This window comes from Styela clava, chromosome 6 (assembly GCF_964204865.1).
Source record: "Styela clava chromosome 6, kaStyClav1.hap1.2, whole genome shotgun sequence".
Classification (NCBI taxonomy): Eukaryota; Metazoa; Chordata; class Ascidiacea; order Stolidobranchia; family Styelidae; genus Styela; species Styela clava.
Genome location: NC_135255.1, coordinates 13,058,848 through 13,082,295, shown reverse-complemented (window position 1 = coordinate 13,082,295; position 23,448 = coordinate 13,058,848). Strand labels below are relative to the sequence as shown.

Here is a 23,448-nt window from a genome sequence, read left to right as displayed (position 1 = left end):
ATTGTCAATATTGGAACCAAAAAAAAATTGCAGCATGCCACCAAACCTTTTACTTGCGATAAGCCTTTTCATAAAAATAAAGCAAAATACCAAGCTACAGAAAAGGATACACGGAAGTATGTGTGCCAGGTTAGGGTTAGGACAAAATTTTGTTCAGATTTTTCACATTCAGACATAATAGTTCTATTATGAGTTCAGGGAGTGGGTAGGATTTACATATTTATTAGTCTTTATTATTTTATCCCTTTACACAACTTGATGGGCCGTGGCCCATAGCCTGATGGGCCGAGGCCCATTTCGATGGGCCGTGGCCCCGGCCCATGGTTCGTAGAGGAGTCACCACTTCCACTCGATAATTCGGGCATTAACACTTGGGTATGAGGTTTGAACATGCGCTACTATTTCTACTATATTGTATACAAGAAAATAATGATAAGAGTAGAGCACAAAAACAAACAAGCGGTGTACAATATGTGATACTGGACGATAAACAACAAAAATAAAGGCAGCGGTAAAGTAAACAACAAGAAATGAAATATGATAAGAGCATTCCGTGAAGATAAATGCCCCGACTTTCAAACTTTAGCAGAATCAAAATCAATGTGCTTTGTAAACATGTACTGTGCAAGCAGTCTTTTCATGGAACAAGTTACAAAACAACACACAAAGATCACTCAATGACATTTTCATATTGCTATGGTAGACTACCTACTGACCTATGACTAGTACCAGTATCCTTGATATAACTTACTATGTCATCTCCGAATTCCAAAAAAATATAAACTTCAAATTGGGTCTTTCTGAACTTTCCAAATTACTAACTTACGGTAACATTACAGCATTAAAAATAACAAAATAATAAAGTCTGAAAGTCTAATATAAGACAGCTTAAATTTATATTTCTGACCCTTTTTATGTATTAATTATTTCTAGATTATTTAAACATAAAAATATGGGTGAGCACAACTGATAATAAACCTGGTCTATCCCTGGACTTGTTACCGGTACCGTATCGCAATGACTACGCCCAACTCGGCAAACACGACGTGAATTACTGAGCTGATCTGCGCTTTGTCGCTGTTGCCTAGAGCGGCAATTTTAAACTAATTTAGGCGCATCAAAGGATGACATAATACTAGAACAACAACGCATCGAGTCGAAATTATATAGACTACAATAATCTATTCGCAGGTAATGAATACAACGTTACAAAGCCCAGGCATAGTGTATACTGTTATTTCAATAGGTCACCTCGGGCGCCGCGCATTGCCATCACGCCTACTTCATAATTCATAACATCCGCCGCCTTTAGGTGACGTAATGCGTAACGCGCAGCCGGCACATGACGTATTTGCACATACACTCAGTTACGCAAACTTCCAATATTTGCGATAGATCACGCAAGGCCGTTAAGAACAGCTAGGAAGTAAATGGTGACACCACGCGAGATTCTGCGCTGCATTTCTCGAGCATGATATTCGAGCATATAAATTATAAAATATGTGCATATAAGGCAATAAAATTGAAATAAAAGAATTGAAACATATCTGTCTTATCCCGCGAGATATAAATGAAATTTTCATTTCACATCACATCAGCAAGATTTTATATTGTAAACGGCTAAAGGTACAAAAACGTTCGGACCTAAAATATACATTTATGCTCTATAAAACCACCAAATTAGAGAACATAGATCATATATTATGGCCTCATTTGATAGCGATAAATTTATCACCATTGCCCGACCTATCTACAGATTATTATATCAAATTTTCTCTTTGATATACGAGTAGTTAGATAGGTCTTTATTGCTACATGACATTTAGCAGTAATAATAAACGATTGAAATTGTCAGCTGTTTTCCCATGGCCGGCTCCTTTTCGTCGACGCAATGTGATATCGCCAGGCAACAAACAACGCTATTCACAGGATCAGTTTCGTGAGAGATCAGTGATCAATACAGAGGGATTATTGCTTTCAGCGTGAGCATGTGCGAAACAATCGCTTTGGAGAAACAGATGAAATCGGGTCGTAAAGTTATACAGTGTCATATTTATTACGTTATTATTTATTCAGAGTGTTATTTCCGTTATATAATAGTTCACAAATTAAATGAAGTACGTAAAATACTGCCAGGAATCTGCTTGAAGAAAGCTATTTTGAAGGGCCAATTACCGTTATGACTTTTTCAGCTTTATCAAAATGCTAATTTAATATACGTAATACAAGACCACTATTATCAGAAACTTACTGCCCAAAAGATCACTTCAAACGCCGAATTCCTTTGCAATGCACCCAAAACTATTTATTATTTTTCACTGTTGCACTTATAATTAAATATTGTTTCTGCGTTTGGGAATTCTATTTCCTTTAAAATATTAGAGTAAGCTTACTATTTTTGACGAAATTTTACAGAAACACGGTGATGCCCATAATCGACATACAAATTACGGTAATATGCCAAAGTAAACATATTTTGTTTATAAGGTATTTGGTTTTTAAAGCGATGGGAAATGAATGAAACAGAATATTTAAGAAAGGAATGAATTACAGCAATAGCACTAAAAATATATATAACTTGATCATCGCATCTGCTAGAATAGATATTTGATGTTTAGGTGGACTAAACCTCTGCTGGTCTTTTGATTTTTTAGCAGCTCATAATTTCTAACATCTGGTTTGGTAAAATGCAATTAATTTTGTAATTTGCCTGTCACTTGATTTGATGGTTAAAAATCAGATTGATGGAGGGTATTGAAGATTACAGTGGTCATGCTGATAAAGTTTTGTCAGATTTAAGAGATGCTGTTGTAAATGCTGATGACAAGTTAATCCAGTTGCAAAAGGAACTTGACAGCCTGGAAAGGTATAGTTTTAGATAAAGTAATAGAAATAATAGTCTAATTTTTATAAAGTCGTATTAAGCTATTAAATATTGTGATCAATGGATGTAATTAATATACCAATATTTGTTATTCAGGAAAGCATTAGAGAAAGACCATGACTACGGACATCACAATAGCAAAAGTTCAGACTTGAATGATGACGACATATCAAAATATTTGGAAGGTAATGCTGTCGTAATTCATTGCAAAAGATTTTGTGACAAAATCAATTGTTATAGGAAAATTGTTTAGTTGGTAATCATGGACACACAACTTTCAATATCAAGATTGCACTGTGCTAATTCATTACATCTGTTTTTGCCATGTATTGTATATTTATTATTTTGCTGCACAGTATGTAAATGAAATTTTCTAACACAAAATGTTAAGCAATAATTTTTGTTTTTGATTGTGAACCAATTATTATTTTAAGACTATTCTGAGGAAAATACCATAGATGACAGCATTCTGACATCTCTGCGTTCATCAGCATCACTGAGTTATGCCGCTGCAGCAACGAAACCATTTGAAACATATCAGAGTCAAAGTAAACCTGCACCTGCCAAATCCATCAATCAATTTTCAACACCTGTAGAAAACAATAAAACTAATGAAAGTCATTCCAATAAATCAAACGAGGATGAAATGAATGAAAGATGGGGTTGCCTGAGAAATGTTTTAGCAGAAGACAATTCAGGTATTTCAATATACAATCGCCGTGGGAGTTTTTCTTGTGCACTTTATGTATAAGAACAGGTTATTTCCCAATCAGCCTTGTTCAGAGCAAAAGTGTGAAAATAAATCGTCATAAACATTTTGGGACACATTGTGTTAACGTTTTTGAAAAAATTTTCTGATTTACCGAAACAGCAATTTTGCTAATCCTTTCTGGGACAATTTTTTGATCTATATCCTCATTCGTTAGTGTAGTTTTTACATTTTTGAATTCAATTGACCTGTTACTGGATAACTTTTTCTGTCAACACCATGACTAATGGTTTTTGTTGTCATTGTTAGGTTTGCCAAAATAAATGTTGATGGTATTTTGTGTGTCATTACAATGATGTTTGTATAAACACGATACTGGAAGTATATTTCATAGCCTATTTATTCTATATCATACATAAAAGTGATGACACTATTTACCCTGTTACTGAGTTTTGATTGGGATTTTGCTGTTTTTCTAATTGTTATGTAAGCTTGTTTGATTGTACGAATTAATAGCAGCATTTATCAATTATTTGCTTCAATTATATTTAATTTTATTACTATGTTATCCAAGGACCTTTGTGACCTTACCTTCGCAATTATATGAAACTAATTGTTAAAATTTAGGTCCTTTATCAAGGGATGATATGCTCAAGGAAGTTTTACAAGCATCAACAATGAAACAGACAAGTCCATTGAAAAATCGATCAGATACACCTGAGAAACGGCATGTTGACTTTTTTGTTTACTCATGGATTATTAGGGATGTCTTGTCTGGGCAATCATCGAACTATTTATTGACTTGTAAATAGCACTAATATTTGACATATGATTTGAATGACATGACATTGAAATCAATGTGGAGATATATCATCTTCTTCCATATTATTTGAATGATTATGTAGGGTGTAACTAACTTCACTTGCCTACTTGTGAGTTGTATTAAAGATATTCAAATATTTAGGTTTAAATATTAATCTCATGAGTATTGATTCACATTTTAAAATTTTGATTGTGTTTACCGGTAATTTAGTTAGACCAGCCATTCCACTTATAACAACCTGAAATTAACTCTGTTTGAAATCTATAATATATATATATAGAAAATATTTATTGATCATTAATTCTATTGCAATGGTAGATTTTAATTGGTATGTACTGATCTCTCACACACCTAAATTCAACCAAACTGATGCTTTGATGAATGCAGTGAAAGCATTTTTGTGAAATTCCAACTCATCAGTATGAAGAGGGTCCATTTCTTAAAGCATCCTAAAATACTTACGGTATGTGTTATATAATAACACAGATGTTCTGTTTAGGTCTATAACGATGACTCCACCTAGAAGTTCAACTCCAAAATATTCTTTTTTGTATCCAGAACTGTTTAAAGAAAGGTACAGTACTAAAATGTTACCTTCAACACTTTTGATTACCAACAAATTTCACTATTTTTATATGGGCATTCATAAAAAATAAATAAAAAACATCAAAAAAAATGAGTGTTACTTTCAATGAGAAATTTGCTTGCTTCAAAACTGACATTATCTAGCTGGTTATTAATGTCTAGATTTGTTACTGAAATGTATTGGTAATAAATACATTGCCATCAGCACATTTTTAAATCTCCTCATTTTCCTTAACAGAGAAAAACAGCTTAATGAAGCAAGGCCAGAAAGGAAAAGCAAAGACAAATTTCTCCATGCAGAGAGAGAACATAGTCAAAATGACAGGTTCTTTAAGCCGGTTAGTATATTAAAATATGTTTTATCATAGAAAGATACTTTATACCAAACTAAATAATGTTTATGGCATCAATATGTTACTTATTGTACATCGTATAATATCTGTGTATTGTTAACACTTATGCGTTGAAAAGTATTTTATATCATTACTTGTGCTCAGCTGCCACTTCTTTGTATGTTTCAAGAGTTATCGATGATACTTTACCACCATCTCTTTCATTGTGAAATCTCGTCAATGAGTTTTAATGGCAAACAAACCAGCGATCCATTGACCAGAATAAGAGTTTAAAATGATTTGGTTTATTGCTTTCAATGAAAAGTTGAAATGCTTGCAAAATAAATTTGAATTTTTATCATTTAATTAGGGATATCTTAAGGATAATTAATAGTTGGTATTTCAAAATACAAACAGTTAATTTCAATTTTGAAAGATATTAATAAATGTAAATTGCATTCAATAATGAAACATGATAAATCTGTGTAATAACTATTACGCACATCATGGTTTAGATTTGACAAGGTTGAATTTTCGAAAAAAAAAAAAAAAATTTCTCATATGAAATAATTTCTGGGTTTTCACAACTTTTTCTGGATATTACTAATATGTGATATATTCTCAATAACGGATAGTCGATATCTTGTAGTTATTCAATTTAATGATCGTTCCTTTGTTCTATTCTATCCCTCAGTATGATACTTATAATCTTCATTTTCATTCAATACAGTCATTAACATGCTTTATGTGGTCAGGATAATAAAATAATATTTTCTCAAAAATATTTTTTTTAGATTCAGCATGAATTATTATCATCTAGAAGTGAAGAATCTTATGTACAACCATCACAAGCTGAAATAGAAGCTAAAATAGAGAATAAAAGATTACAAAAACTGTTAGAAGATGAAAAAAAGAAAAATAGCAAGGTTGTAACTCAAAAATCTGGCATCCCACTGATTATACATATTATTCTGTAACTTTTCTTTCAAACAAAGTCATACTTCCGCGAGCAAGCACTAGTGCGAAGAAAGTTATGTACACCACTCAATATTGCTACTGTATTCTTGCATTCAGTGCATACATTTCCACAATACTTAACTACGCACAATACTAATTTTTCCAGCAGGTTGTTTGTTTTATGCAATGCTTTAACATGAATAAAGTTCTTGCTGTTTCATAAATATCATCTAATCACAATAAATATATTCAAAATCTCAAATTAAACAAGAATTATGTGTAGACTATACCTTCAAATCACAAGTAAATACACCTTTTTCTTGTTGTTCATCAAAATTCAGAATAATCGAGAATATTACAGAACAGTTTTTAAATTTTCAACTACATTTTTTTTCTATTATAGCTAACAAGCAAGGTGTCATCCCTTGAGAAAGATCTTGAAGAACTTCAGTGTAAAATTGAACTGAAAAATCATGATCAGGTGACTGGAAAAATTGCTGGTAGGTTGTTCATTATGTTACTGGAACTTTAAATACTGATGGCACAGAATAGTGTTTATATGGGTTGCAACCCGAAAATGAGTCGCCCGAAATTGCTCTTGAGTCGCTTGTTTTCTCAACTAAACTTGAAAGTTTTGATTTTATTTTCAAGTAAATTTTTATGTCTATTTTGTATTGAAGTGTTTCAGGGATGGTTATGTGCGAGAGGATTGCTGGACTCCTCGCCGTCGTTGGGTGGTTCACGTAACCGCTGGTCGGTTACAGCTTCCTCCACCACCAAGTCCATGCTTCCGTAAACAAACAATATAACTAATCCCATACCCGACTTGGAATGGTAACCGGACGAGAGGCCGTGGTTCGCCATATTGATAAGCCGTTTATCAGCTTTCCTCTCCCCCGGGATAAATATGTAAATCCTATCCTATCCTAATATTTGTGAAAGGGCCGAATTCGATACTCATATTTACTGAAGTATTGCAATAAAAAGTTAGGGGTTGAATGTGTGGTTAAATATATCGAAAAAATTGGTTTCTCTTCATTTTCTCAAAACAGCTTTTTCGCGCTATCGAGCTGAAACCACCAAAATAATACAATTGTTACCGGTAGTACAATAAGAAACATGAATGGAAAGAAAATTAGGAACCGAAAAGTTTCGAATTAAAACAAAAAGCATCGAATATACATAATTACAGAAATGTTGATCACCCATCTGCAAAACAAACTTTTACTTACGAAAATATACAGTTGTGTTTTATACTTTCTGAGGAATTTTCAAAATTTTAGATTTCAGTTAAAATATTTATTATCTTAGTAAGCGTTCTAATGTCTACTGTTATTAATTGTGGATATCTTTTTTTATTAAAGTCATAGTTGAAGAGATTCAGAAGGCTCAAAAGTTACGTGAAAATGCAATGATGGAACGGTTAAATATTGCTGCACGAGATAGAGATGAAGCATTAATGAGAGCAAAAGCAATGCATATGAAAAATTTACAGTAAGATTGAAGTATTGTGTGAAATATTACTATCATTTTCTTGTGAGCTGTTTACATATCATCACTCTAAAAAGCAGACACTCACTAACTCACAACAAGCAGACACTCACTGATTCACAACAAGAAAACAGTCACTCATTCACAACATGCAGATACTCACTCACAGCAAGCAGACACTCACTCATTCACAACAAGAAAACAGTCACTCATTCACAACATGCAGATACTCACTCACAGCAAGCAGTCACTCACTAAAAGTAGACACTCACTCACAACAAGCAGTCACTCACTCACAACAAGCAGACATTCACTCACAACAAGCAGATACTCACTCACAAAGAGCAGATACTCACAACAAGCAGTTACTCACTCACAACATGCAGACACTCACTCACAACAAGCGGACACTTTAAATATGGTAACTACTAAAGTTCAGAATTACCTGATTCAGTTTGGTTACCAAACAATGGTGGATTTTATTTCGTGCTAAAAAAGTGATAATCAATTTTTTTTTTGTTTTGCTTCAGACATTATAGATGACTGCAGCAAATAGGTAGCGTGCACCACAGCTGATAACTAGCGTTATATTTGGCATTTTGGATGTTATCGTTATGTTTTAGATTTATGTCTGGCGTGTCATGTTAAATTGATGTGGCTTATCCACAGCTATACATACTATAAATAAACTACAGCTCGCGAAATTGCAGCAAGTAATGTCTACCTCTATTGTTATGAACAATAGAAGCAGACACTATCTAGCAAAAAGTAAAGACATAGAAATTGAATTCATTGATCCATATACACAACATTCAAAATAGGTTTAATGGATTGAATTCAACAGAATAACGCTTTATATACATTTTTGTTTCAAATTTTCAGTTTGCAAAAGAAAGATACTTTGAATCCTCACGGAAGTGATAAGGTATGATTGTTATGGATTCTTAGATAAAACCTTATGATATACCCAATGTAACTTGTGAAATATAGGGGGTTCCTAACTAGATAATTAGTTTCAAAATGTATTTTGTGATTTTGCGTCCCTTTCAATTTCAAATAATGAATGAAATATCTTGCGCCAAAATTATGAGATACACAAAACAGAATATTTCATTAATTGACAAAAGTTGTAACTCAAATGAGAAAATAAAAAAGGGAACAGAAGATTTTAGGAACAATTATTTCAAATATCTGGTTTTGAAAAAACAGCTCTTTTGAATGTAATTCATGTTAAATTTTGTTTTTAAATGATTAGTTTAAAAAGTTGTGCTTCATCCAATGCTTTGGTAGGCTATATATGGTTTAGAACAACACAATAATAAGAACTAGTAATAAATTTGTTATTTTTTTTTTCGAAACTGGAACCCTCCCTAATTTTATTTACATTTGTTACTGTTGAATAGTACTTACAGATTATTATTGTAATTTGAACTATTTAGTCTATTATGATTGTCTGACTGGAATGTATTGATTCCACAAAACGCTTTCACATAATGACAAAGTAACATAATAGCATCAGATAAAAACAAGTAAGGGGCTTGATTCGACTTGTTATTTTACTATCCAAGTATTTAGAAAATTACGTACATTCAAGTATGGGTATAAGACAGAATGACTTATTTTAATATAGCCCACCTTTGAGTAGTTTTAAATTTAAACAATTGTTCTATTGGAAAAACTGTAGTCAATGAAACACTCCCTCTGCCCAATGATAAAAAGGGGGGCTCCCGAAGTATGCGAACCAAGATGGCTGACATCGGAATGTAATATGTGTACTAGGTTAGGGTTAGGCCATAATTTTAGGTATAAATACTACGGGAGACTCTTGGCTAGTCTTCGAACTGATAATAGGACTAAAATAGGGAAAATTGGAAAAAAATTATCGCCTAACCCTAACCTGTTACCCATGTTACGTTCCGATGTCTGCCATCTTGGTTCGCATACTTCGGGAGCACCTAAAAAGGTTTATTATTTATTTCTTATTTTTAATTGTAGATAGGATTATCATATTAATCCTGGAATAGCGGAAAGCTGTTAAAACAGCTTAATCAGATGGCGAATTATGGCCTTTTGTCTGATTACCCGTGTTGGGTATGGGGAAAGTTACCCAGTTATTTGTTTCATGTACATGGACTGATGGACCATGGGTTACGTGAACCACCCTACAATGGCGAGAAGTCCAGTAAATGTATCGCACATAGTTATTCCCCACATTATTTGGACCTGCGATTCTGTGCAGGGTAATAAGAGGTGTAAGGCATTTGGCTGGAGTGTATAGGATACACTCGTAGCAAAATCGAAGCAAAATTTGCCATTGCTGTGTAGAAAAAATTCACATATTTCCAAAAATAAATATTTCCAGTTTAATCAAAAACTTAAAACTAATGATGTTCGGAAAAAGGTATTTTTAATAATTAATGAGTTATCAAAAATATGATTCACTTTGCTGCAAAAAAGAATCATTCATATTATTGCAACTCTGATCTCTGGTCCATCATAAATCAGAATTTAGAAAGATATAGAACAGAAACAGTTTTATTCTACAAATTACTGAAGTCAATCCCACTCACTTGTCTCTCATTAAAATTCTAATATAAGATATTTTGAAGAAAATTAAAAACGAAGAAACTTCGTTATAATTAACTTGATGGAAGATGTGACTCATAGCAATCAATATCCCACTTAGTAATGTGTCATTCTTTGTTTCAGACTATTGCAGATATTGTTGATAAAATTGCAATGGCAGACTCGGCAACTGTCATTGAAAAATACGGAAGTAAACTAATCGAAAGAATTAATAATTTGAAAAATGCAAAAGCTCGTATCACAGCTGAAGAAATGGCTGTTGTAATGAAAGAGAGAGATGATGCCATAGCTAAAGTGAGTTCTGCTAACCTAACAGAAAATGTTGGCCATATCTTAAATTTAACACGGTATTAAAAATTCACTTAAGAAGCTCTAACTAGAGAATATGAAGCCAGTACTCTGTAACTTAGATCAGTTTTGTATCCCTAACCTTCATTAACCCCAATCTATGACAGAAATATGTTTTAACAAGATTGAACTTTATATGTTAATCATATCAATACACTTTACTGTGACTCTGTTACCCAGTTTTTTGATAAGATTTTGGATAAATTCCAATCACAGCCCAAGTTCATATGATGACATATTGCATCAATAATCAGTTTTGCTTCGATGGGTCGATTGGGTTCCAAATGATCACAAATGCAGAATCTTAAAACCTAGATGAATTCAAATCGCAGTGCCGATTGAAACCTGGGTGACTCTGGCAATACTATTCCTATCAAATTCAAAAAAGTAGTCTTTATTATGAATTTTAATATTCAATATTTATCTCTAGAGTCACTCCCTTCATCAGGAACTTCAAAATTGTGTTGAAGAATTGAATAATTTGAAAAAATCTCAGAATACTTCAGTCAATACTACTTTAACAGTATGTTGTAAACAACTTATTTCAATATGAAATGAAGTTATATCATCTTGTAAATTTTACATTTGTGTGTGAGTGACTATATAATTGTAAGAAATCCCAGCAATAATAAAAGTTATATAGATGTTTTTTTATTATTTTGTATTTGTACTTTGCGGCAAATAAATTTTGTCCTTTTATATTCTTTAATCTTTTCGCACAAAAGCTCTAATCTTGGCATAATTTCGGCGAAGGTGGATCCCCGTACTCGGCAAAATAATTCACATTTGATCAATATTTTGTTTTAAAATAGGTTTATTAAATAATTTCACATCAACCCACATTTAGCCATTTCGAGACCCATCGGGAGTTGGGGTACCCAGTACCCCAGTTTGAAGAGCCCCTGTGTTCATTGATTATAAACACAGAAGTTTGTTACAAATGAGTGATTGCTTGTAAAGAGCCTTGTTCAGGATTGCAATACTAGCAACAATTGTTTAAAAGATTATAATGACTTTTGACCTTCTGGATTAAATATTAAATAGAACTTCCAGTCAATAAAAGCATTTATCAACATCATTAAATTTATGTATGAACAGACATTTCTTTATCTACTTTCTAGTGGTTTGTTAATGAATAACCAATCTCAATTCACACCTATTGTTAGACACAATGCTTTTATTGAGTTCTATAACCGTGCCAGAAATATAGTTTTGGCGAACATGGGCCATAGATAAAATGCTGGATCAGCTCGCTGTTTATTTTCTGATAAAATGGAATTTTTCTATTATATCAACATAAGGAGGGTAGGTGCAGGTAGTCATGCATGGTATGATGGGATTTTGTTAGCAAAATCACATAGCCTATGCTCTATAGTAACTACTTGTTACAGTCACAGACATAAAAACGCCATTGTTTAAAAGCACTTTCAATAACATTTACGAGTAAAAGCTCACTAATAAACATTGATATTTACATACTATAATGATTTAGTTGGCGTAATACAGAATGCGTAAGAGACATTGAATATTAGGTAAATTTAAAGCTTGCAAAGGTTCTTAATATGGAATAGACTTCATATTTTTGAAATCGTTTGGTTTTGGTACTCTTAATTCCCCAAATACTCCTGTGGTTATGTATATATAACAGTGATTTCAGCTAGCAACCATGTTATGTTTATATTATTCCATTTTTGAAGCTTACAACATAATCTATATTTTTATAGGCAAAGGTTCTGTCCACTCAAGAAGAATGTGAACAAACTCAAGTTAAATTGAGCGATGCTGAAGAGGAAATACAAATGCTGAGAATTTATTACAGGTTTCTTACAGAATCTTTTGTTCCCTTTGTGCTTCAATTTGAACCCCATTCATTGGGTTAAAATTGTGATAGATTCCATTGCTGTACCGGTAAGCTTAAATTTGTAGTGTTTACAAAACAAAACTGGCTCCCACACTGGTTGATTCATATTAAGATACTTGTAGTGATTTTTCATTAAAGTACTTCTCCAAATTCTTTAAAGTTGTCATAGCAACATATTGAACATTAAATAAGGCAATGTCTCTGCAACCAGTATCTCTGTGCACTTCTATAATTGTTGCGTAGAATTCAAGCTTTAAAGATATCCATAGATTCTCATCACGAAATATGATTAAACTGTTTCTTTTTGTGTTAAAATCATTGCACATGTTGTTTTGCTGCATACTTGGTTAAGGTTTGTACTTCATAGTCCAAACCATGAATAACCTTGCCATTTTCTGTAATAATTGATCTCAATTAATAATCTATATTTCAGTTTGCACAAATCCCTCACTCTTGCGCAAGATCGAGAATTGGTAGAAAGGTATCATAAATATCTGGGAAACATAAAAGAAGATGCTATAAAGAGATCACAACAAACAAAAAAAGTTTTATCTGAAAATCATCAATTGCATGAAAGCTTGGAAGAGGTTGAAAAAGAAAATCGAAATCTTCAAAATGAAAAATCAAAATTGAATCGAGATCTAAAATATTTGCGAGAGAAATGTGGAAAGTAAGTCATGTATTTATTTTTAATTATGAATGTTTTTTATATAAAAACTCACAAATTCTAGTATTGCAACAGATACTAGGTTTTGGCTGTTTCATACAGGCCTACTTTTACGATTTTATATGTATCAGTCCTATCAAATATTGTGCTAAAATTTTTTCAATATAATTATTTATTTTCGAATATTGATGGCATGGATGCATAGTATTTTCAAAAAATATTCCAATTTTACTCATATTCTATGTTACAAGGTTCCCTTGTAGTGCCCAAAACCTCATTTCAAGAATGGGTAACTTTTCTCAATTTGGTTTTTCATACCAATGAGGGGTACTCCTGAAGTATGCGCACCAGGATGTCGCATAACCTGAACTCTAACCTGGTACACAACCTGAGTTCAGGTTGTGCGCCATCTTTGTGCGCATACTTTAGGAGGTCCCAATAAGGTTTTATGTTTTCACTTCAGTTGAGGCTCTATGTCGTATAACATGTTGAAATATGTTGTATTATATCTATTACCGTACGTTTGCTTAATTCTATATTAAACATATTTTATTTTAGATTGGAAAGGTTGGTAAAAGTTCTGCGTAGAAAACTCATTTCACAAACGCAAGCTGTGTTATTAAATCAAGGGAGGACTGAAGAAGTTCAGCAGAAAGAAGATTGATTTTTTATCAATGGTGACAAAGCATTAATATAAAAGAAAGGAATGCACCAAGAGGAAAGTTCAAACTAAACTTTATAAAATAATTTCAAATACGGGTACCAAATTGGAAGAAAAAATTGAAATGATCTCAAAATAATATTTTCAATAGAGAACATGTTAGCCATATATCATGGTTTTATTAGACGAGACATCAAAGATAATGTTGTTGTATAGTCTCTATTACAAAAGGCCCATAATAAATACATGTTTACAATATTGAGAATTTCAACTTATACAAAGCTATGACCTACTGGATGATATGTTAATTTTGACAGGAGGATTTGGTCACGGTGGTTTCATTTGAAATATTACACCGATCTTGATTCATTTATCACTATTTTTCATTTAGGCTAGAATATACCTTTACACAAAATACCTCTTGATAAGCTTTTGTTTAGCTTTCTTGATTAGCTCTCATGAAAATCTCACTATATATATCGCAGGCCAGGAGCCCTATTGAGAGTAGACAATTTAAATAACAACTGGGATGATAGCCCTACTCTGGATTTTATCTAACGTTTGCATTTGGAAATGACCGATTTCTCATTAAAGGCACAAAATTATTTTTATACCTAACAATATATTAAAAAAATATATTCAGTAAAACTTTTACCTATCATTTTAGTATTATGCTGCTTGCATTATTGTTTTATGTTCACTGTGTTGCCAAATTTACCTGATACTGTATAAAATGAACATCACAAACCAAGTACTTGAAAATCAGTGCAATATTGTGTTTTAAAATAGCCATGGTCTTTGCCAATCCTTCAATTGAAGTTTGATTCTATTGTATTATCAAATTGTTACATGATCGTTTGATATTTTTATATTTATTTCATTTAACCTCTCTCGGTTTGCACATAATGTCTTTCAGTATCAATTCGAAGACTAAAAAATAACACATACCTTCATCTTATTTATTGTTTGGTACAACTGACCGATATAAAATCTAGTATAACTGACTTCTTCTAGCGATCCATAAAAAAACTTCAGATAAATAAGAATGGCAAATATATTCACCTAATAGCAAGTATATTTGTAAGCTTTCATTGGATCATAGTCTAACTTTTTCAGACAAAACAAGATATAACTTAATCAAACAGCGAAATTCTTCACTAGCTTTTCTGTTTATTATTGCATACATTATTTTAAAGCTTCTTATGTTAGTATAATTGTTTGCCAATTCTATTTAAAGTCTTTAATGTTTCTGATTTTGATCATTCGTCAAAGCAATTGGATATTCGTGTGCTATTTATGACTTGATTTTTGGTGTAATTATTAAGAAAAAACCTGTTATTCAATTCATTCAAACTAATATTCGTATGACTCGTATTTTTACCTAAATAATAACGTACAAGTATCTCAATTCAACGACTGGTGTTAAAAATTGTATGAATAACGCCGTGATTGTATGAAAACACATATCTTTTCCTTTCAGTAAATATTTCAATCTTTTGCTTGAGTTCTCCCTCGCCCATTTAACTTAAATTTGGCTAACCACAACCATAGACATTTTATGAATTCTAATTATAAAATCATTCTTGCCAATTTTGTTCCTCGGTATCGTAACTGAACAATATCCTATTCTACCTTTAGTCAGATTTCTGAAATACATTGCTTTCATATTTATTGGTATATCACTGTAAGTTAGTAAAAATAAATACCAAGTTATGTATATGGCAAATGTATTTTTTGTATTTCAACATTTGCCTGTTAGTATTGAAGCCACGAATAATTTTTGCATTAAGATCGATTAAGCTTTGCTAACACTTGTTAACTTTGCCTTCATGTATATTGTTGCGTGAAATAAATCTGAGATATGTTGAATTTTACCTTTATTACTGTCTTTATTTCCTAACTAGTTTTGTACTGTTTTGTCTCATTTTTTTAGATGTTTGCATAATAAATACATTGTTGTGCTTCAATACATCAGATTTAACACCACATAATGGCCAGTTTGTAGGATTGCGCATAGCCGTACGTCATATCAGAGCGTATGTACTCAAATAAATTATTTATCAACCATTAATGCAGTTTTAAAGGACTATGAACATTTTCACAACTCGGAGGTTATATTGTTGAGATGGTCTTTAATTAAAATTCAAATATGAAATAGTCCATTATAGACGAGACACATTGGAGGTTGATCCATATAAGAATCCGATTCACCGAATTCGCAAACAATTGTCTTCTCTACGCTATTAACGTCTTGGTGTGCCACATGTGACATTTTTGAGACACCGTACGTCTTGTATTATTGTTGTTTTTATCCTAAGTATAAGTTTATTTTGACTTCATAATCAGCATAACATACGATAAAAAGAAATAAAACTGATTACAGAATCAAGAGAGCAAACAAATCTTACTTAAGATTCTAGATTGAAAGGTGTTGTCAAAAGAAGTAGTAGCCTACGTGTTCGCTCACCCAAAAGTATTTAATCAATTCACACCCACATAAAAACAACGACGGAGACAAAAATAAAATTAGAAGTGGAATATAACATATATAAATTACTTAGTAAACACGACAAAAAAATTATACAAACAAAGAAATAAAAATAATTTTGCCATACCGTATTAATTATTTTGTAAGCATTGCCAAATTGAATACAGAATTAGTGAACAGGACTGGAATGTATAGAAAAATATTTGTTAAAATATATCGCCAAGCTGATTATAGCCTTATAGGAAGTTTTGGGAATTCGATAGCCTATTAGGAGCAATCATTTTTAATGCCAATATACAAAAATCAATTCACATTTTTTTCAAAATGAAACGATAGTTATGTCACGTTCTCGTTACCAAACGAGAAAAAAGGGACCGATAAAAACAACAAAAGTTCCAATTACACAATTCTTGGGTGTGTTATGTAATTGGAATTTTTATTCCAAGCGTCAAATGTTATCTGGCGTCACATGAACTCACACACACCATGGATTTACATCTTACCGGTACGATAGCGAGTACTGTTAGTTTTGTCTTGAGAACATTCCGTCTGTCGTTTGCCACAATATATAATAATCACTCATTGTGTCATTATGCAATTTGTTAATACGAGTTGATATTATGTAATACAGTAATCGTAAAGTCATAACGCAAAATAGAACAGCGGTTTTTGGAAGGGGTATATAAGTAAGTAGTGCCGGTATAGTGCTATTTCACAAACTTATGAGCATAGTTAACGACCGCAAGTATGTACGATAGCTTCAATAATTTGTTTAATATACTGTGGGTCCGGAACAACGGGTAAAGAGGGTATTTTGAAACATTCTGACTCACGAGATGAACTTTGAATTATTTTACACTTGTTAAGTTCAGTTAAGACACAGAAAACACAAGTGTATAATTCAACTTTGAGTAATTACTGTTTCTTACACAATTATTATAAAAAATTGTATTTTTATTCAATTCAGAATTTTAGATTTTGCAGATCAACCAACGAAAGACGAACATGAATATTTCCACTTTCATGATCTCTTTGTTTTTTGTTACCTTGACAATGGCGGCAGAAGTGATTGATTATCCGACAACTCTCTACACTTTTCCAACGGAGTTTGAACCAGCTTTTTGCAGTTTATTGTACAATCCAGATACCGGTGGTTATGATTTGGCATATTCTTCATTTACCGGAATACCGTAAGAAACTTTTAATAAATTTACTATTTCGGTGTGTTTATGCGAATTAGATACAAAAGAGATATCCAAAAATATGTTCCATCACTAGCCTCTCTTACCACGCAGAATTAATTCCCAAGAAAATGGCAAGAGAGACCCTTGGTTAAAAATGATTATTTAATTAATCATAGACTAATTAAATAATTACTCATCATAATGATGAAAGTTTGGGCATTATATATTTATTTTGAGTTGATATATATAATTAATTCATCATTCTTCCGTTAATATTACGTTTATCACGTGATTTTTTGTGTTTTCAAAGGGACGAACCAGATAGAGTTCTACGAGTACCAACCGTCTCACAGAATTACCTTGACAAAACAAAAATGCGGTCACAATTGATAACAGACGAGATTTTATGGCCGAATGAAATCGGGCAAGTACCATGTAAGTTTGTTTCAGTACTATATACTTTAACGATTGAAAGTGACGATGAATAATTTTGCGCCAACCGTGATATTTTCGCTACGCCTGTGTTCATTATCGTACACAACTCGCGCATAGACAATTTTAAAGACCTACAAGTATCGTCCTAACTTCCACTTGTAGTGTCTCATCCGCGGAATGATAGACCTCTCGTCAATTCTAACTGGCTGCTCCTGCATTTGTTGCCTTCTTAGATGGTGCTTTTGGCTCTTCAAACTATTGGACATCCGCAAGTGCATTCTTTCTTCCCGAAAAAGACAATGGATCAATTTCTTTGATTGATATGACAGATCCATTGAATCCTGGAAGTAAGTTAAAATTAAGTAAAATTGATCATTTTATGCAGAGGAGACCTATGTATAAAATTCAGCCTAAGTTGATTTGACAAAATGTCAAGGTGGTTTAACGATTTCCTAACTTGCTCTTTTTTCTATTACTAGTATATATTGTAAATTGGAGACCCCTCAGTTTATATTAGGTTGTAATGAATTGACGACTTGGCTACCGATACGTGAATATTTAAAGTTCTTTCATTCCGAGTCCGACGTACAGGCAGTTTGTACGGAGTTCTCGTCAGGGTTAAGGTGTGGAGCGTTTATTAAAAATTGTGCGCCTCTCAAGTCTCAACCACTTGTACCGTACTTACTGGTTTACATGCCATTATTTGCTGTTTCTCCTTATGTTAGGACAAGAAAACAGTTGAAAAAATAAATAGGAAATGATAATCTAACTAGACGTGAAAAATGTCTTACTTTAATCTTTGCATATATTATTAGAACCTATCTGGATATCTAGTGAGCAAGGAAAGGAATGGTATTATCACCGTGTGTTATGGCATGACATGGATTATGATGGCGATTACGATGCTGTTACGGCGAGAGCATACGGAAATGAAGGTTAAGCCTACAACTATTAACGAATTATATTCTTCTCAATCCTAACGACTCTTTAGCGCAATCTATATATATTTGCTATTCTAGATCTAATAAGTATGACTGGGATCTGATGGGTAATGAATGTGGCTGATAAATAAACAAACACACATACTTGGAGTCGTTATAACCTGATTCACTTCGATAATGAGAAAAATAGCATGTATTACTTTTGACCGACTTAGAATTCATGATACAATAAATTTGATACTACCTTCCTGATTAACTAGATGGGTATGGAGCGAAAAAGCACATCCACTCATTTTATATTTTTATTCACATAGTTGTTGCAACCGAAGCAGAGCTGGTATGGTTCGAAAATCCCGGTATTAACCCTCCACCTGAACACTGGGAGACTCATGTTATATTTAGTGGTTACGAAGACGTCGGTTTAAGAATTGAAAACTTAAATCTACCAGATGGATCAGAAACTCTTGTAATATTCAGTTCCGGATTTTTTAGGTAATAGTTTGAAAATTTGCAATTCTATTCATAGCATCCCTTTTGGACAGAGCATCAGGCGTCGTTGACTTGTTAACCTGTTTGGCTGGTTATTTCGCAATAGACGGTTTCCACTGGATATAGGCCGATATCGATAGGCTGATAACACCAATATCGTACTGTGTTAGGTATAGGAATATATAAAAAATATATATGCTTTATATATAGAGTTAAGTTACGAAATATATATTTAATATGTGTTCCCAAGCAGACTGTTTTGGAGAACTGCTGAGAGAGGCTTCGATTTTAATGGAAAGGTTTTGAAAAAATTTGTTTGAGGTATAAGTAAGAATTCAAATATTAAAATAAGCCCATGTCAGCTAATTATACTAGTTTAATATCGGAAAAATATTCAATCTTGATTCGCCTGATATTCGTGATATGGAGCGCCAGCATCTGGCAAAAATGTGTTTGATTATCACCTGCTACACTAAATATTTTAGTCAGTCTCTGACATTAACATGGACAACTGATGGGAATTGGAAAAATTCAGCTTCAATACAACACCGAGTTATAGACGATGCCGGATGGTATTTCGATCTTCAGGTAAGTTTTGGTCGTCAATTAAGTTTTATTCATAAGTACGATTGAATCTTTCTATATTTTGCGTTTTATGATTTTATCCATTTCTACCTTGCTGTTGGTAACTCTCATCAGACTTTTTCCACACATCAGTAATCATTTAAAAGGCGCTGCGGAAGTATTCGTACCAAGATGACGCACCACCTAAACAACCCTAACCTGGTACTGGTACACATACTATGTTCAGGTTGTGCGCCATCTTGGTGCGAATACTTCCGGAGCACCATTTAAAATCCCTAAGAATCCTAACCTTACGTAGGAATATTGGTAAAAGGTGTTTGTAACGGATTTGCTGAAATTATGCAAAATTAGCAAATTAAAAACTGGCGTTTAATATTAGTTACAATGGAAGACAAATTGACAGAACGGCCAGTAAAATTTTACAAACTACAAAAAATTCAACACATCGTGAAAGGTTTTAATCTAAACAGCCAACACTAAAACAGCCAAGCATATACGATGTCTAGCTATTCTAGTTTCCATTCATTCCTAATACAAAAGTAGATTCATTATTCTCATCATATGATTACTTTTTGATATTAGGTTGCAGATTTGAATGCGGATGGCAAAAAAGATATCTTGGTAACAACGTGGGCTAGGCCTAATCTTGATGCTCACGGATCTCTTCTCGCCTATGAAATGCCCGATGGAGATTGGAGAACCGAGAACTGGACTAAGTAAATAAGCAATAAAATTGTAATAATTCTCTTACGTGGTTCATTTTAGACTAGTGGTTCTCTTTTCTTTCATGACCCATTCTCCGTTGAACAAAAATTTTGTGGCCCATCAACTTTTTCATGCAATGAAAAAACTACAAGAAAAACGAAAGACTGCTCTCGCAAAATTAGCACTTTTACTTCAATAATAAGAATGGAAAACAACATCATCAATCATTGCTACTACAATCAAAATTTAACTATATTTTAAAACTACCTAATTTTAGTATTTACAATATATATTTTAGACAAGTTCTCACAACCGATTTTCGTGATGCTTATCTGTTTCCCGGAAACGGAGCTCCTGGCTCACCAATACCATTTTGGAGATCAAAGGCAATGGAACTAAATGGAGAGTAAGAATTCGTTTCATTTTTATTGTAAGCTATACAACAGATAAACAAAATACCTTTTGTCATTTTGATTATTAGGCGAAAAATTGGTTCAGTGATTTGCAATGGGTCACGGTATCTTATTTTTATATACAATAATGTAATGTGTGACTGCAGTCAATTCAATCACAAATTATATTTAAGTAGACAGTCGTTTGAATGATTGATTAATTGAAATGTATGTGACAAGCTTGATAAAAACGTATAGGTAAATTGACAAAAAACGTCTAATTGGCATCATGATTTGTATCATACCATTTAATATTTGAATTTTTTTTTAGAAAACCTCATATTATATTAAGCGGTGATGACGATGGGCATGCATATCTTTTGGTACCGAACAGCGAGGGTCCTTTAGACTGGACATACGAGAAGTCAACGGTAAGTTTTAATTCGGAGTATCATGTGTTTGCTGCAAAAAGTTTATTTATCGGGATGTGAAATTGTTCCGATTAGAGAATTTTATTGATAATTTTGGGAAATGTATTCTTTATTGTATATTAAATGCACTGGAAGTTTGCTGTGGAATAGAAGTGCAATGCAACGTAAAAATAACCAGACGTTACGTTTATTTAAAGAAGCAAGTATCCGCACAAATAATATATATACAATGGTAGAATCGATTACAGTATAATTCGCATGCGAACATACAATTTCAATGCTGAGTAATTTTCAGATTTTCAGAGCACTGGGCACCGTCGGAACAATAGCTGTGGGGGATATCGATGGAGATGGATATACTGAGATGTTCATTCCTGGATACAGTACCAATCAAATTGTCGTGATGACGTACAAACCATGATCGAGTCAATTCACAATTGATTCTTCTGAAAGAAGACAAGTCAGTGAATGATAAAAAAGAACAGCTGTGCAGAAAACAAAAATCATTGTATTTAATCAATAATATATAATATACATTTTTTTTAATTTAGGATTTTCCGTATTTTGAAAATTTTAATTTTAAAATATCATAAAATGTTGAATCTTGATTCTTTCAGTCGTGATCCAATGTATTGTAAGAGAAATAAGTGGAGAAATATTAAAATATGAACAAGATAGTCAGGGTAGTAGTAGGAGTCAAGGGGAAACGCTTTATAATCAAGCACCACACTGATCCGCATGTAATGTGCCACTATGAACTGCTGACATTGTCCTCCGAGTTTCGTCGTGGCGTTTTCTAATGTTTCTGTCGGAAGTGTTCAGTTTAATTTGGCGTAAACAAATTTGGGACTTTCTGAAGTATGCGCACCAGGATGGCGCACAACCTGAACTCATTACCTGGTAGGGGGGGGGGGGGGGATATTGAAACATATATATATATGCATATAACATATAGTAACAAGAGAAAGCATAACATTAATGCAAAGCGTGTTATATTAGGCTGCGCAGACAAAACGTGTTTATTTGCGAACTTTAGAGATCCAACAATATATATCTCCGAACGCCAACCTGACTGGAGACCAGGATTTCCCGTAACTCGTGATTTGGGATATATATAGTAAGTTTGAAATTGCAAGTATTCGTCACGTCTTCAGAATATTTGTCTAAATGTAATTGAAGAAATTCAAAAATTATTCTGGAAAGTATTCGAAGAAATATACCTTGATATTCCGAAAAGATCAATTTGATGTTGAGACTTTCGTTTTAGATAAATACTCCAAATTACCTAAGATTCATTCAGTTCACCTGAAATTACAAGAATTTAGTCAAGCATATATATATTGACATTCTGTTCCCATCCCATTTTGAATCATGTATATATATAATGACACATTGGTTAATATTATGTATTCAAGTCCCTACATCCCTAAAGTTATGATCAACTCCGTCCGAGTTATCCTGCGCAAATCGTTCAGGAAATTCTGGCATATCTAAAAAAAATTGTGTCTATGGCTCTTCCAAGAGAATAATGTTGGACGTCGGTTGTGGTGGCGGACAATCTACAAAGATATTCACTCCTTTTTTCGACTCAGTTCTTGGCATTGACATTAGTGAGAGCCAAATAAAATTTGCCAAAGAGAACAATGTAGTAGATAATATTAAATATAGACTCGATTTTGGCAATTGCGCAACTGCTGCCGATTATTTGGATCTCAATTTGTTTGAGAGAGAATGTGAAGCCTGGTAGATGTGCTGCTGTTTGCGCATATGCTCCTTTCACTATCAAATCTTTGAAAAATGAAATCCTGGCTGAAATTAAACAGGATTCTGAATACAAGCAGGTAATGGTGAAGTTTATCAGGGACTGTGGGGCCCACGAAGGAAACCTTGCTGT

General features: G+C 32.9%; 2 protein-coding genes across 2 annotated transcripts; both read left to right on the top strand.

The window, feature by feature from the left end:
• The first annotated feature begins 110 nt into the window (after nt 1-110).
• On the top strand, nt 111-15,871 carry LOC120331579 (uncharacterized). Its single transcript, XM_078113937.1, has 15 exons — nt 111-2,866; nt 2,981-3,069; nt 3,319-3,582; nt 4,221-4,320; nt 4,916-4,990; nt 5,240-5,339; nt 6,128-6,259; nt 6,694-6,790; nt 7,655-7,784; nt 8,664-8,706; nt 10,491-10,661; nt 11,146-11,238; nt 12,440-12,534; nt 13,010-13,246; nt 13,802-15,871. The coding sequence occupies exons 1-15, from the start codon at nt 2,745-2,747 to the stop codon at nt 13,905-13,907; spliced, it is 1,854 nt and encodes a 617-aa protein (XP_077970063.1). The 5' UTR covers nt 111-2,744; the 3' UTR covers nt 13,908-15,871.
• Nucleotides 15,872-16,924: 1,053 nt separating this feature from the next.
• Nucleotides 16,925-21,975, top strand: LOC120331605 (uncharacterized). Its single transcript, XM_039398703.2, has 10 exons — nt 16,925-17,582; nt 17,887-18,011; nt 18,245-18,358; nt 18,827-18,946; nt 19,267-19,444; nt 19,927-20,029; nt 20,609-20,742; nt 21,030-21,137; nt 21,455-21,554; nt 21,850-21,975. The coding sequence occupies exons 1-10, from the start codon at nt 17,398-17,400 to the stop codon at nt 21,973-21,975; spliced, it is 1,293 nt and encodes a 430-aa protein (XP_039254637.2). The 5' UTR covers nt 16,925-17,397.
• The last annotated feature ends 1,473 nt before the right edge of the window (nt 21,976-23,448 follow it).

Excerpts from the sequence above, each read along its gene's own strand:
- LOC120331605 (XM_039398703.2), top strand. The coding sequence starts at position 17,398 with ATGAATATTTCCACTTTCATGATCTCTTTGTTTTTTGTTACCTTGACA. Across the intron at positions 20,743-21,029 it reads AGAACCGAGAACTGGACTAA|ACAAGTTCTCACAACCGATT; the intron begins GTAAATAAGCAA and ends TATATATTTTAG. Across the intron at positions 21,555-21,849 it reads GGACATACGAGAAGTCAACG|ATTTTCAGAGCACTGGGCAC; the intron begins GTAAGTTTTAAT and ends AGTAATTTTCAG.
- LOC120331579 (XM_078113937.1), top strand. The coding sequence starts at position 2,745 with ATGGAGGGTATTGAAGATTACAGTGGTCATGCTGATAAAGTTTTGTCA. Across the intron at positions 4,321-4,915 it reads TCAGATACACCTGAGAAACG|GTCTATAACGATGACTCCAC; the intron begins GCATGTTGACTT and ends TGTTCTGTTTAG. Across the intron at positions 13,247-13,801 it reads TTGCGAGAGAAATGTGGAAA|ATTGGAAAGGTTGGTAAAAG; the intron begins GTAAGTCATGTA and ends ATTTTATTTTAG.